Genomic DNA, 14,008 nt, shown 5'->3' on the forward strand with positions numbered 1-14,008 from the left:
TAATTAAGCTTAATAGATTCGGTTTAGCCCTCTTCCATTTGTGCATAGGTTTATAAACATTTAATACTACTAATTAGTATCTAAACATTCGATGTGACATGCGTTAAAAATAAGCAAGGTAACAAACACCCCCGCACATGGCCTTTGTGTAGCTGGATTTGGTCACGAGTCTTATTCGGTATTCACAGACAGCAGGCCTTTATTTCTGAGAGGAGACAACAGGCCTCTTGAACAGCCCATCAGGCTGAAACTCTATACTGGTGGGCCTTCATTCTCGGCGACATTTAACCAAAGCCCATCAGCCCAATTTAGGCCCCCCGGAAATCTCGGAGAAGAAAATAGAGAGAATCACAACGGCAACTTTTTTCCAGTCGCTGCAAGTGGGAATGGACGCCAGATCCACTGACCAGTGGACCCAGACGAACACCGGGCTTCCGAGCCGGTGTGCGCTGCAAGCCTTTCCCGGTTCCAGGCAGAGAGAGCAAGCACAATTTTCTCTAATCCCGCCGCGGCTCAGCTCCTCCCTCCAAAAACCCGCGCGGAGAAAATTCTCGCGGCGATTAGGGTTTCCGGCGAGGTCGCGGCAATTGGGGTTATGGCGAGGGCACGCGCGCCCATGTGGCGCAGGCGCGGAGGCGGCGGCGGCGGCGGTTTGAAGGTGGCGCCCAACCTGGCGTCGGGGTGGGACCGGGAGGCCACGCGGGTGCTCAACCTCAGCGTGCTGCGGCGCCTCGACCCCGCCGTCACGGACATCCTCATCACCGCCGCGCACGTCGTCCCGTACAGCTTCGACGAGGACATCCAGGAGTGGGTACGGTACCGTTCCAAAACCCCCGCCCTCCCTCGTTCGATTTTTTTTTCCTGTTGCAATTCCGAACCTTGATTTGTGCGCGCGCGTGTTTGTTGCAGAACCGGAAGCCGGTGGAGGGGTCGCTCTTCGTCGTCAAGAGGTTTGCACTACTGGACTCTGTTGATTTTGTCACTTGATTCTGTTGATCTCTATACTTTATGGCTTTATGCTATACTTAAGGCCTCGGTGTGACGGTGTCATTTGGTTTGTTGAGTGGATGCCTAGAATTCGTGGCTGCTTGGGTGCTTATTATTTGTAGTCCAGCAACCCCACTGTGCAGCAAATAGTAGTATGATTTAGTTGCTGGTGAAAATATTGCTGGCTTTTGTTCCCAGTTCCTACTGCCTCTGGAACAGCAGTGTCGTTTCCATGCAAGTGATTCAAGGATTAGGCATGGACGCATGGTATTTTTCGTTGTTGCTAAACACACTGATGTCACTTTTGCAGTAGCTGCTCTTTGTCACATGTTGATATGGCTGTTGGTTGATTGAGATGTTATTATGTTGCAATTGATAAGCATAGTACACTCATATACTAGATCATTTTTCTTTTGCTGATCATGGTCCTACTACATGCTATCACTCATCTATGGATTTGGCAATGCATGTTCCTGAAACATACAAAGGTAAGTACAGACTTGAATCCTAAATAACATACACCTTGGAATATGTTCAGCAACATTTTTTTCACTATAGGTGAAACTGTTTTTACTAAATTATGTGATGACAATTTCACCATGTAATGTGATGTTGCCAATGTTCAACTAGGTACACACTGACACTGTATTAACTATTAAGCTGATACTCTGGCATAACTAGTGACACACTGACACTGTATTAACTATTAAGCTGATACTCTGGCATAGTTGTACTTAATCTGTGAAGATGTTGACTCTATCAATCCCAACGAGTGCAGTTCGTGTTGTCCTATCTTGCTTATTTTGCAATGATAAGAACTTATTCTTGTAGGAATACCCAGCCCAGATTCCAATTGGTTGTCATGAATCAACTAAATACAGGTATGCTTGCACACCTATTTTATTGAACACACACTTGTGCAAATTCACTCAGGTTGACCATGAAGATTGTTGAAATAAATCCTAGATTGTGGAACTGGGGGGAGCATTTGTCAATGAAAGATGGATATCAGTAAATAATCTTGTTAAGAATCTTTGCTTCCAGCCTTATCTGTTATATTAAATACATAGTATTAGATGTTTGGCTCCTGATATATTCATGTTGGGGAACCTGATAACTTAGGCCTCATAACAACTCCATTATTGAAAGTTCCTCTTACACCTGCTGTTTATGCTATTGCACAGACAGAAGCATTGCTCGCTCACTCAGCTGAAAACTTTACCAAAGCATAATTCTGGTTGTTTAAGGGAAACCGTGGTAATTTGACTTCAAATGGCACCTTGAAACGTTATCTTGGGCAACCTCTTTAAGTGATTTTGCTGTTTATCTATGCTTCCTGCTTATTTTTTTTTATGTTAATGGCGACATTAAATATGTGAATTTTATGTTGTCTTTATCCTAAAACAGAAAATCTAGTCGAAGATCTCTTGACGGATTTTGATGTCGAGGTGCAAGTTCCCTACGTGATGTACCGTAATGCCGCAGATGAAATCCTTGGAATTTTGTTCAATAACCCAAAGGAATGTGAAGAAGTTGGACATCTTTTTAAAAGGTAAATATTTAATTTGTATTTCTGTTCCTTTTAATCTCATCCTCACTGGTGTCATGAATCTATTTTGAACTATCCTTTCTACCAGATGCTCACAATTATGGAAATAACCTTGACTAGTCTCAGATTTCTTGCCACTTAAGTGCTAATATTGGCATCTCACAATTGTGTGCGTGCACATCCTGTCTGATATATGAATTATTGATATACTAAATAATAATTTGTTGTACGCTGGTACTGGATCCTGTTATCATTCACTACATGGTGCACAGAAACCTCAGTTTTTCAAGCTTTTCAACCTTATATATGAGTGTGTAACAAATATATCCTGAGTCCTGAATCCTGATTGATACTAACTGCCCTAGCCACTTTTGAATTGTAGTTCCTTATTTGTATCGATTTGGTGTTACAGAATTGAGGGGGAGGGCAAGATAAGATTTTGCAAGTTTTGTGTACTTTTCTTTATTTTTATTCGTACTGATTAGCCTCACATTCAATGTACAGGATAAAGAATGCATATTCTAGGGCGTCTCCCAAGGCAAAGCTTCCTTCCAAAAGGTATATCAATTTTTCATGCGTTCCTGTTTTTATTGGAAAGAAGGCTGTCTGTGGAAATTATTAAGGCAGGAGTTGCTATAGTTTACTTGTTATTTACTCTTTGTGTCTGCATCTTCTTTTACTAATCATTTCTAGCTTCATTCTCAGTATTTTCATTTCCCATATGGTCATTGATACAAAGTTAGGTTGCTGTTTCAGTCATTTTCTCATGCTAACTATAATTACCTCTTTCAGGCAGTGTGATTATTGCAATGGATACAAAAGTAGACTTTTTATAGACCATTACGTATAAGAACCACAGTGACTGAAATTATGTGAATCGGTCAATGTTTAATGTGAACATATTTATTAGACTTTTCAAACACAAGAGGGATAAACATTGAATGGCTCTAATATATTGTTGGAAAACACAGAATACAAAATACAATGTAATGCTTTGTTGAATTGATCCCCTTGAACTCAGAATATCACCACCTATATAGATGGTGTCTTGGCGATCTATGGTGTTTTGCTGAAATTATATCTTACTATGCCTATTACAGTGTGTTTGAAGAGCAGGAAGCAGCATCTGTTTCATCTGCTCTACCTGCAGCTGAAGATACTCTAGAACGGTCAACATCACTTACCATGATAGCAGATGATGTTGAAGAGTTCTTGCTAACCCCTTCGAAGGTAGGTAAACTTCCCTTCTATTCATAGCTGTAATTCTTTTCCTCAATTTCCGTAGCTGTAATTTATTATTTTAAAAAGTTTTTTTATGTTTATTATGATTGTTTGCAATCTAGATTAACCGTCACATTAATTTTCTCAAACAGGTAGCTGCATGTGTAGATATGATTGGTGGAACAGGCGCAGTACAACCAAACCAATCTTTCAGGACTATTTCTTCTTCTAGTCATGAATTGCATAATGCTAGTGCACCGCAGGCTTGTTCCTTGCACAGTATGCTTCCTTCGCGAACTTCATCAGTTACTCTGAGGCCCTTTGATGCTCATAGACCACAGAGCTCCGCCACTACCCAATCTGCAAGTCTACTAAATGTAAAACCACAACTCCTTGCACCCATGGCATCTACGCAGCCAACACTACCTAATGCAGCTTCATCACTGTCTACTGTTCCTCCACCTCATCCTCCCTTTGCCAATCATCAACCACAAGTTGTACCCTTGCTCCATCCCTTTTCACTACCCACTGTGCCCCCCAATCCACCTTATGGCATGCCCTTGCTTCAACCATTCCCACCGCCTAATCCGTTGCCATTGCTTACCCCACCAGCATCTTATAGCCAGGTGATAACAAGAGAGCAAGTTGGGGCTGCACTACGGAGGCTTGTACAGGTATTCTCACTTTCTTGGACTCTGCTCAACTGAGGCCTTTTTATTTCTGCAATAATTGTTAGATGTATAGCCTTGATGGACTGCAATAATTATTACTGCAAAATATTGTATTACATTTTCACAAGCGTGTCTCTAACAGAATCCCCCTCGTCTTCACTGTGAAACTTTTTCTGAGACTGCTGTTTCTTTTGGCAGAATGATAATTTCATCGATATGGTCTACCGGGAGATGGTTAAGAGACCGCACCCTTGAAGAGATTGTTGTGTCTGCGGCAGCCGTTTAGGTGCCTCATGTGTAGCCTTTTGTCAAAGCCTTTGTTGACTGGTCTGCGAAATGTAGAGGCTGAGTTTTAACAGCACTGTTTGAGTTGTAGGTTGATATATGAAATGTAGAGGCCGAGGGGGTTTTAAACACCGTGCTTTTGTAGTTTGAGCTGTAACGTGAGCCGTTCTAACTTCTAAAGGCATGCCAATGTTCCATAACATACAGGTAGCCCAGGCCAGTTGCTGCCTAACATCTGAAGTGAACTTTTGATCGAGTATCTTGAATAATTGTGAATATACTCTTTACATGCTATGAGTGAGTGTCAAATTAGAAGCTGTCTGTTAAGCCGTTCAGTTGCTTCACCCTTTTTTGGAACTGTCAAACAGCCAGATTCAGCTGGAGTTGGCTGCCTGCTCTACGCGCTCTACCAGAATAAGTGCAGGAGCAGTTGCTACTGCTGTTGTGGCATTGTGTCTTGAAAACAACTGATTTGTTGCTCTGTGGCTGTCTTGATTTTATGGCATGTGAATAGCTACTCGAAAAGATGTTCTCGGGGGAACTGGAAAAATGCTCGTGGTTTTAGCACGGGAAAAAAAGGGAGAGCGTCGCACGGTTTCTTCTTCATTCCAATCACTCTTTTTTTAGAGCCTTTCCACGATGCTATGTTGGTGGGCCGCACTGGGCCGTGGCGCCGTGCTCGCCTCTGTGAAGTATGCTGAACGACCGTGGAGAGGACTCTACTACTCCAACATTTTTTATTTTTTTATTTTACGATTTTGCAGAAAAAAATAGGCGATCGAAAAATTTGCAGAAATAGACCTCTGCTGCCGGTTCAAACAGCGGTAGCTACCGCCATTTGAAATGGCAGTTGGAGGTCTGGATTGCGCTGGACATAGGTAGCCTGTTATCGCCGCTTGAAACGACAGCAGGTAGCTCCCCACCAGCAGCCTGGTTTATAGCCGGTTGAAACGGCAACCGGTAACCCTATTTTTTATTTTTTTCGTGTAATTTTGTCTGATATTTAAAAAAATATGTAGTTACATTGGAAGCACTAAATATTTAGAAATATCACTTTTGGTTGCAATATGAAACTTTATAATTTGAGAGAGGTAGAGAGATTCGAGAAAATAATTAAAAATGAATTAACTCCCGGCCATTAGATACATAGCCGTTTCGATCACAACAAATAGAAACGAAATTCATGCACAACATACGAACAACAACGACTCTAGGGTGAACAATTTATTATAGATTGCAGTGGCATATGCGGCACGGATGCTATTCTAAACCAGTGCCGTTGCTAAACCTAGCATGCCTCCTCAACAACAACTCTAGGGTGAACAATTTAAGTATATCCTCAATATGACTTTAGGTATTGCCAATGGTAGATTTACAAAGTTGCGATGATTTCTCAACTTTGTAAATAGGAGCAAGATGTGATGATTTCTCAACCAATCCAAATCTCCAAGAGGTAAGTTCTTCAGACAAGAAGTGGTGCCTTCATTATTATCCTTTTACCTGCTAAATGCTAATGTATCAGGTAACAATTTGCTTGACAGGAACATTGGCTGGCCAGTTCGCGTTCTTTGTTGAGAGGCCACCTTTGCTGATGAAAAGTCACAGATATGCTGCTGGTCTAATACTGAGATCGAAGAGCTTTGCTGTTTCTCTTGCTGAGCTGATTTCAGCTGCTGGGATCTGCACAGAGTTTGGGCAAGTTTCGTGCCAGTTGGCTGGTGGCATATAATTGACCCTGTCTGCTGCTTTGCATGGACCGAGTGTATTTCGGAGGAGGAGTAAACCAACTGCTGGAGGTTGCACTGATCTTGAGCTAAGCTAGGTGGAGCTTGATGAGGCGTGTTTGCTCAAGTAGTCGATCACCATGGCGGCGTGGAAGGCAGCTCCGATGGGGAGCGCGCCCTCGTCGATGACGAGGTGTGGCGAGTGCAGGTGATCAACCTCCCCCGTCTCGGCATTGCAGACCCCGACGTCGAAGAAGACTGCCGGGATCTTCTCCGCGTAGAAGCCGAAATCCTCGGCTGCCATGAACTGGGGGCACAACCTGACGTTGGCCTCTCCGAGCATTCCCTCCGCCACGGCCCTGGCGTGCGCGTACATCGCTTCGTCGTTGACGGTGGCCGGGTACGGCCTGTGCTTCTCCTCCATGAAGTCGACGGTCGCCGTGCAGCGGCTCACGGCGGCCTGCCCTTCGATCACCTGCCGATCGACATGCGAAGAAATCAACTCGTTTTCATGTGAAAACTCCTACAAAATCATCTGAAAATCCCTACTTTCCTGAACAGGTCTTTTAATTTAATCATCTTGCTGCCTTCGAAAGCTACCTGTCTGATTCTCTTCATAAGGTAGGACAGGCCTTCGGTCGTCATGCTCCTGAAGGTGCCACCCAGAGTCGCAGATTCTGGAGTGACGTTGAAAGCTTCGCTTCCTTTGATGAAGGTCACGGACACCACCTGCAATGCAAGCAAGACGATGAGGCCATGGCGACGGCGCGACGCTTGTTGTAGGGGCATTAATTACATGCTGACGATCTGCACGCACCGCGGCCTGTAGGGGGTCGGTCTCCCGAGCGACGAGCTGCTGAAGGCTGACCACTGCGGAGGAAGCCGCGACGATCGGGTCGACGACGAGCTGGGGCTCCGCCGCATGGCCGCCTATCCCAGTGATGGTCGCCGTGAATCGAGATGACCCGGCAAGGAACGGCCCTGGCCTGGAGCCGACGGTGCCCACCGGCAGAGCCGTGTCGACGTGCAAGCCGAAGATGGCCTGCACGTCGTCCAGGACGCCTTCCTTGAGCACATGGTACCCGCCGGCGTGGCCCTCCTCCGCCGGCTGGAAGACTAACTTAACAGTGCCCTAAGGACGTATCAAGAAGACAAGTACCAGCAAAATTAACAATTTTACAAATTTACACTCTCTAAGGCAAAAGTTGGATATGTATCGGATCAAATGATACAATACCTGGTAAGTGATCTCCAGCAGAATTTGATCATTTCCATAACATGTGAAATTGGCCTGTTAAGATGTCTCAACGGGGGCGTTGGACCATCAGTTTGCAAGTCAAAACCAGACACTCAAAAGAGCCGTTGGGCATTATATTAGAAATATGCAAGTCAGATGGCTACCATGTTACCCAGAATTCCTGATAATAAGCTACCAACAAGATATAGGAGAGTTGCAGATTGTAGACTGCATCTCATGCTCTCACATGTGCATATTTAAACTGCAACCATGCACCTAATTCTATTTTTCAATTGTGCTTGTGCCTCCCGAAAAGCATGGAAGCTCTCTGGGTACTAGAGCATCCATGTGCAGCAATGGTCTACTCATCAATTGAACGTCAACATTAGGTTCTTATGCATAATTTTGTCTCATTGGGAAGCTCATATCATGGAGAACTAACAATGTTCAATGGTAATACCTTCAAATCGTTCTTTCGAGATTGAAGCAGCTTAGCAGCTCCTAGAAGCATTGCCACATGAGCATCATGCCCACAAGCATGCATCTTCCCATCTTCCTTGCTCTTAAACTCCCAATTCTACCATTTCCTGCCAATAGAACACACGGCAAGCGAGAGGTCAGCAATCGAAATCATTGACCATCCACACCAATAGGATGATACGACAGGCAATTAGGCGAAGTGGCTACGTCGGGATGTAATAATCGAGTGTAACACACAAAATCCGCAAGAACCGATAACGAAGATACGCAAGAGAGTACTGGCAGTGACATTGACAAGAAAAGCATGTATAGGAATTAGGAGGTCGAAATAAACAAAATTGATGCCTCGCCGCTTTTAAGAAAAATATGAATTCGAAAAAAAAAAACCCCCTTTGTAACATTGCGTTTGCAGTCCGCGGAAATGCTCAGATCGGGTGAGTGAATCAGGTCTCTGCAAGTCCGGATCGATCAAGAACGCGAAGCGCACGCACGAACCTGGATGGGGAGCGCGTCCATGTCGGCCCGGAGCGCGAACACCGGCCCTGCGCCGGCGGCCTCCGGGGCGGCGATGGTGGCGACGACGCCGGTCCGCGCGACGAGCCAGACGTACGGGACGCCGAGCGCGTCGAGCTCGCGCCGCACGTGGATCTGGCGGCGCACGCGGAGCTGCCACTCGGCGAACTCCGGCGTGCGCGCCGCCTCCAGGAGCTCCCGCGCGAGCGCCGGCGCCGCTGCCATCGGACAGGTCGGACGGCCGAAGCAGGAGGAGGAGGAGACGGCGGTGCGAATGGTCGCGTGGCGCCCGTGGTAATCTCTCATAAACGACGTGCAAGCGTGCGGCACGTTTGCACTGCACACACTACCGCCCATCAAACTGCAGTGTCTGAAATACAAACGGCCGTTTTGAAGCCTAAAATCCATTCCTCCTGCTTTTACCTACCATAAAATTGACTCCGAAGCAACATATTTCGTCACTATAAATGGTAAAATACTAAAATCAAAAGTTGTCTGTTCAGCAATTTCAATGAATGGCAATACACAAATCACGTTCCCGTTCGTCTCATCAGCTCTTTTGAATTTTGATGCTTGAGATGCTCAGAGCATGTTCAGGCCAATAGCTTGCCGGAGCCCGAGGCAGAGGCGTGCTTGTTCAGGTACTCGATGGCCACGGCGGCGTGGAAGGCGGCTCCGATCGGGAGCGCGCCCTCGTCGATCACCACGTGCGGCGAGTGCACGTGGTGGATCTTCCCCATCTCTTCATTGCTGACGCCGATGGTGAAGAAGGCGGCCGGGATCTTCTGCGCGTAGAAGCTGAAATCCTCCGCCGCCATGATCGGGGGCCGCAGCTTCACGTTGGCCTCTCCGAGCATGCTCTCGGCCACGGCCTTGGCGTGGGCGTGCATCGCCTCGTCGTTGACGGTGGCAGGGTACGGCCGGAGCTTTTCCTCCATGAAGTCGACGGCCGCCGTGCAGCGGCTCACGGCGGCCTGCCCTTCGATCACCTCCCTGATTCTCTTCTTGAGATAGGACAGGCCTTCGTTTGTCAAGCTCCTGAATGTGCCGCCCAGGGTCACCGACTCCGGAATGACGTTGAAAGCTTCGCCTCCTTTGATGAAGGTCACCGAGACCACCTGCAAGCAAGACCGGCCGTTACCAAGGCATTGGACCATACGGAGTATAATTTACAATGAATTTGCAGATTCATTCTGAACGTACGGCGCCCTGAAGCGGATCGGTCTCGCGAGCGACGAGCTGCTGAAGGCTGAGCACGGCGGAGGACGCAGGGACGATCGGATCGACGGTGAGGTTGGGCCCCGCCGCGTGCCCACCTTTCCCTGTGATGGTCGCCGTCAACCGAGCTGATCCGGCGAGGAATGGCCCAGGTTTCGAGCCGACGGTGCCAACTGTCATTCCCGTGTCGACGTGCAAGCCGAAGATGGCCTGCACGTCGTCCAGGACGCCTTCCTTGAGCACATGGTACGCGCCGGCGTGGCTTTCCTCGGCCGGCTGGAAGACAAGCTTTACTGTGCCCTGAGGATGATAATCAAGATGGGTAATTTTTTAATCCTGGTAATAACTGATGATTTACTGGAACAGTTTTGTTGATTTCTGTAACTTTTTAAAAGGCAAACTGTTCATTTCACGACACCTAAACCTGCTGCAAAGTTGGCATGTCTTATAAAGGTACTCGTTGAGGCTTCTGACCATCAGTTCGAACGGCACTCATCACAGCAGTTGGATAATGAATTTAGGACTTAAAAATTCAGATGGCTATAGTTTAAGTTCCAGAATTCCCAACGGACATGTTCTTTGTGGCAAATTAAATTCATCTCATGCTTCGCGTGCGCAAATTCACATTGCAAGCATCAGGATGAAGTTGCACAAACAAAAGCATGGATGCTTATAAATTTGTCAAGAAATCATCTTGCCATTGTTGGAACCAGCTACAGGAATGGACTTCTCATCAGTTGAAAGTCAACTTGAGTTTTCTTAAGAACATGGAAATTTAGCGTGTCAATTTGCTCCAATTAAATTATCTTGTAGGTGAAGCAATTGGAACCAGAGTTTCAGAACTCTAAAGTGAATTGCAATGATATTGAAATTTTCTGAAGACGAGTCTGAACCCTGAAAGTGGACAAGAGTACCTTCAAATCGTTCTTGCGAGACTGAAGCAGCCTAGCAGCTCCGAGAAGCATTGCCACATGAGCATCATGGCCACAAGCGTGCATCTTCCCATCTTCTTTGCTCTTGAACTCCCATTCTACCATTTCCTGCCAATGAAGCACATGGCAAACGGAAAGTCATTTAACCAAATATCTGATAGGATTACATGCACACAGGGGCGGATCCAGGGCCCGGGCTGCCCGGGCTGCAGCCCGGGGCGAGATCATGGAGTCCCTTTAACCTATGTGCTGTTTAGCCTAACAAAATGAGGCTTAGGAGACAAAAATTAGACTATTTTAGGTGTGATTTAACAGCTCAGCCCGGGGCGCAGCCCCGTTCTGGATCCGCCCCTGCATGCACATATAAAAAGTAATAAGGAGCGCCAGAAAATGTTTTATCACGTCCTGCTGACACCATGGTCTGCTTGTTCTCTCTGTTTCTAGTTCAGTGTTATGTTTTTTTTGCCCCTTCTTTGAGATGCTGTCCAGTGGTTTTTCTGTCTTTTCTTTATATACAATAAATGATGCTGCCTATCTTCAATCATTTTTATGACGCGACAAGCGAAGCAATTACCGATGGCTGCTTTGTACAGTTGTTATCAGTCGCTACCAAAGCTTACTTGACGGATAGCACAAGTATCTTTCCCCCCCTTTTTTGTCTTTTTTTAATTGATGCTGTTTAGTTCTACTGAAAGCCTGAAAATTCAGTGTATCACCCAAGGATCTGAAGCGTCTTCAATCGGTTACATGAAACGACAAGGGAAGCAATTAACAATGGCTGTTTTCTATAGTTGTTAGTCGCTATCAAGCTAGCTTGCTTGACGAATAGCACAAGGATGTAAATAAGTTACCATGTAAGCTCAAGCTACATTTCAAAACCGTGTGTGTGAGCTCGATAGGCCCGCGTTGTAACAATTCTACTCATTCTTCTTAATACAAAGGTACGCAGCTCTCCTGCGTATTTTCGAGAAAAAAAAAGACGAATAGCACAAGGATCATTTTTGGGAGACCATACAAGAGACGAGTACCGGTGACGTTGATAAATGTCAAGAATGGCATATTTGGGCTGTATAGGAGTATAGGACGTAGGAACAAACAAGAGATTGACCAGTTGCAACATTTTTTCAATGATGCGTTTTTTCCCGCTCTTCACAATCTAGCTTGATGCGAATTTAAATCCGCAAAAAAAAAATACAGGTTCGAATTCGATCAAGCCATGGCAAACAAATGCGTTGATGAGGCAGTGACCTCGGAGCTCGGGATCAATCACGGAAGCGGAGGCGCACGCACCTGGATGGGGAGCGCGTCCATGTCGGCGCGGAGCGCGAAGACGGGTCCCTCGCCGGCGGCCGCCGCGGGGCCGGCGATGGTGGCGACGACGCCCGTCCGCGCGACGGGCCATATGTACGGGACGCCGACCGCGCGGAGCTCGGCGCGCACGAGCTCGCTGGTGCGGTGCTCCTCGAAGGCCAGCTCCGGGTGCTGGTGGATTTGGCGGCGCACGCGGAGCTGCCACTCCACGAACCCCGGCGCTCGCGCCGCATCCAGGAGCTCCCGCGCCAGCGCCGGCGCCGCTGCCATCGATGCCATGCCGATCGAGACGCGAGCAGAGCTTAATTTGGCGGGCGAGGGGTGCTGACTTGGTGAGGTGTCGCCGTGTCGGCGCTGCTTGGGTATGGGGGCTTTGCTCGCCCGCTCGCGTTGTTTGTTTCCGCGAGGGATCCTCGTCGGTTTTGATCCGCCGGGAAGGAGAGCGTCCCGCGTGCCGCCCGTGGTAAGTGGGGCGGACACGCCGGATGAGAGAGAGGTTGGCGAAGACACAAGTTGTTGCTGTATTCTTGGGACGGCCCATTTTGTTCGGATGCGGAAAGCCCAGCCCATAATGACTAGGCCGAACAAAACAAACGCAAAGACGCGCGGCGGTGGAGGCCCAGATAGAAGGAAGGGCCCAGTGACACGACGGCGCACGCGCGAGGAATGTGAGGAGGAATCCTCCGAGACATTATCTCAGGGAAAAAAGAAAATAATTCTCCAAGGAATTTGCCGAAATTAAGAGGGGAGATTGCACTCGCACGAATACTTCGACGTCGTCTTCTCCACGACTCCAAAGAGAGGAGTCACGGCAGTCAAGGAGTGGCGGGCGGGCGGGCGGGCAAGCTGGGATTCGTTCGAGCTATCCGGGAATCGGAAGAACCCTACTCCGCTCGACCCGCGTCCCGCGTCGGTTCCCCCACGGATTTGCATCCGCGCCGTGAGATGAGACGGTGAGATTTCCCCCTTTACCTCGAGTGGTTAAGATTATCTTCTGATTCCCGTTTATTCCTGGACGAGGCGGTCGGATCTCTGAGTAAATATGGTACGGTACCGGTAGTTTCGTTTCAGTTTGTGGTAGGTTATTGCTCATGATCTGTCGCGCTGTAAAGTTAGGATTTCGGGGCCGTTTCTTGCTGACTTAATAATTTCATCATTTCTGGCCTGCTTTTTATGGTGTGTCTTGTCATGGATATTGTGGTTAAATTCGTTGCTGGAGTCCAATTATAAGTTGATCATAACGGACAATCAAACCTCAATTGTGATAGCTTTAATTTGAAGTAGAAACGCTAATTTTACCCCAATATTATGACAGAGCGTTAGGTTTCAGTACGTGACTGAAGCAGTGGAACTTGTTCTTTTTGGTTGATCCCTCTGATGGGATCAGAAGTGATCTTGAGAAGCATATATAGCAGGAGGCATTCATAGTAACATCATATCCTCAATATCATCCTCTTAATGTGAATATTTGGTACTATTCTGGTCTCTCCAAGGAGTTAATATAAAGACAGTGACATTTTAGTGTATCTTGAAAACTGGCAGCAGTAAACCCTAACGCTTATTTCCTTTTTCATCAAGCTCTGGAGTTTTTCGTTTAAGAGATCATTAATCTGTTGCCAAATTTATTGTAGTTAGCTACCACAGGGTCTCTAATCAGCTTGCTATGCCATATATTTATAGGTTGTGTAATTGCTGATTGGCGTGATGAATTCGAGGCCAATTGTTCTTATCTTCCTCCTGCTCGTGCTCATTATCACGTCACAGTTTGAGTGGAAGCAGCAGATTGGTGAGGCTGAGGCTAATCCAACAACTAATCGGAGGAGGCAACAGGCACTGGAAAGGGAAGATGCTGTTAAAGAGAAAGTGAGCCCTGTGTTCTT

The 14,008-nt window shown here is 46.9% G+C and overlaps 2 protein-coding genes and 1 pseudogene across 3 annotated transcripts; 1 reads left to right on the forward strand and 2 right to left on the reverse strand.

The window, feature by feature from the left end:
- Positions 1–424: 424 nt before the first annotated feature.
- On the forward strand, positions 425–5,007 carry LOC101785481 (mRNA-decapping enzyme-like protein). Of its 2 annotated transcripts, XM_004981077.3 has the most exons (8): positions 438–811; positions 910–950; positions 1,819–1,868; positions 2,395–2,539; positions 3,041–3,094; positions 3,637–3,766; positions 3,910–4,431; positions 4,627–5,007. In XM_004981077.3, exons 1-8 carry the CDS (start codon positions 596–598, stop codon positions 4,681–4,683), a joined length of 1,215 nt encoding a protein of 404 aa, XP_004981134.1. In that variant the 5' UTR covers positions 438–595; the 3' UTR covers positions 4,684–5,007. The 2 variants fall into 2 exon arrangements, with proteins under 2 accessions (XP_004981135.1, XP_004981134.1); XM_004981078.3 differs by lacking the exon at positions 4,627–5,007 and having other exon boundaries at positions 425–811; positions 3,637–3,770; positions 3,910–4,127.
- Positions 5,008–6,132: 1,125 nt separating this feature from the next.
- On the reverse strand, positions 6,133–8,949 carry LOC101786166 (annotated as a pseudogene).
- Positions 8,950–9,081: 132 nt separating this feature from the next.
- Positions 9,082–12,548, reverse strand: LOC101786559 (IAA-amino acid hydrolase ILR1-like 3). The gene is made up of 4 exons (XM_004981079.3): positions 12,108–12,548; positions 10,800–10,925; positions 9,871–10,185; positions 9,082–9,785 (listed from the first exon to the last, which is right to left on the reverse strand). The coding sequence occupies exons 1-4, from the start codon at positions 12,405–12,407 to the stop codon at positions 9,261–9,263; spliced, it is 1,266 nt and encodes a 421-aa protein (XP_004981136.2). The 5' UTR covers positions 12,408–12,548; the 3' UTR covers positions 9,082–9,260.
- Positions 12,549–14,008: the final 1,460 nt, after the last annotated feature.

Source organism: Setaria italica, chromosome IX (assembly GCF_000263155.2).
Source record: "Setaria italica strain Yugu1 chromosome IX, Setaria_italica_v2.0, whole genome shotgun sequence".
Lineage (NCBI taxonomy): Eukaryota > Viridiplantae > Streptophyta > Magnoliopsida > Poales > Poaceae > Setaria > Setaria italica.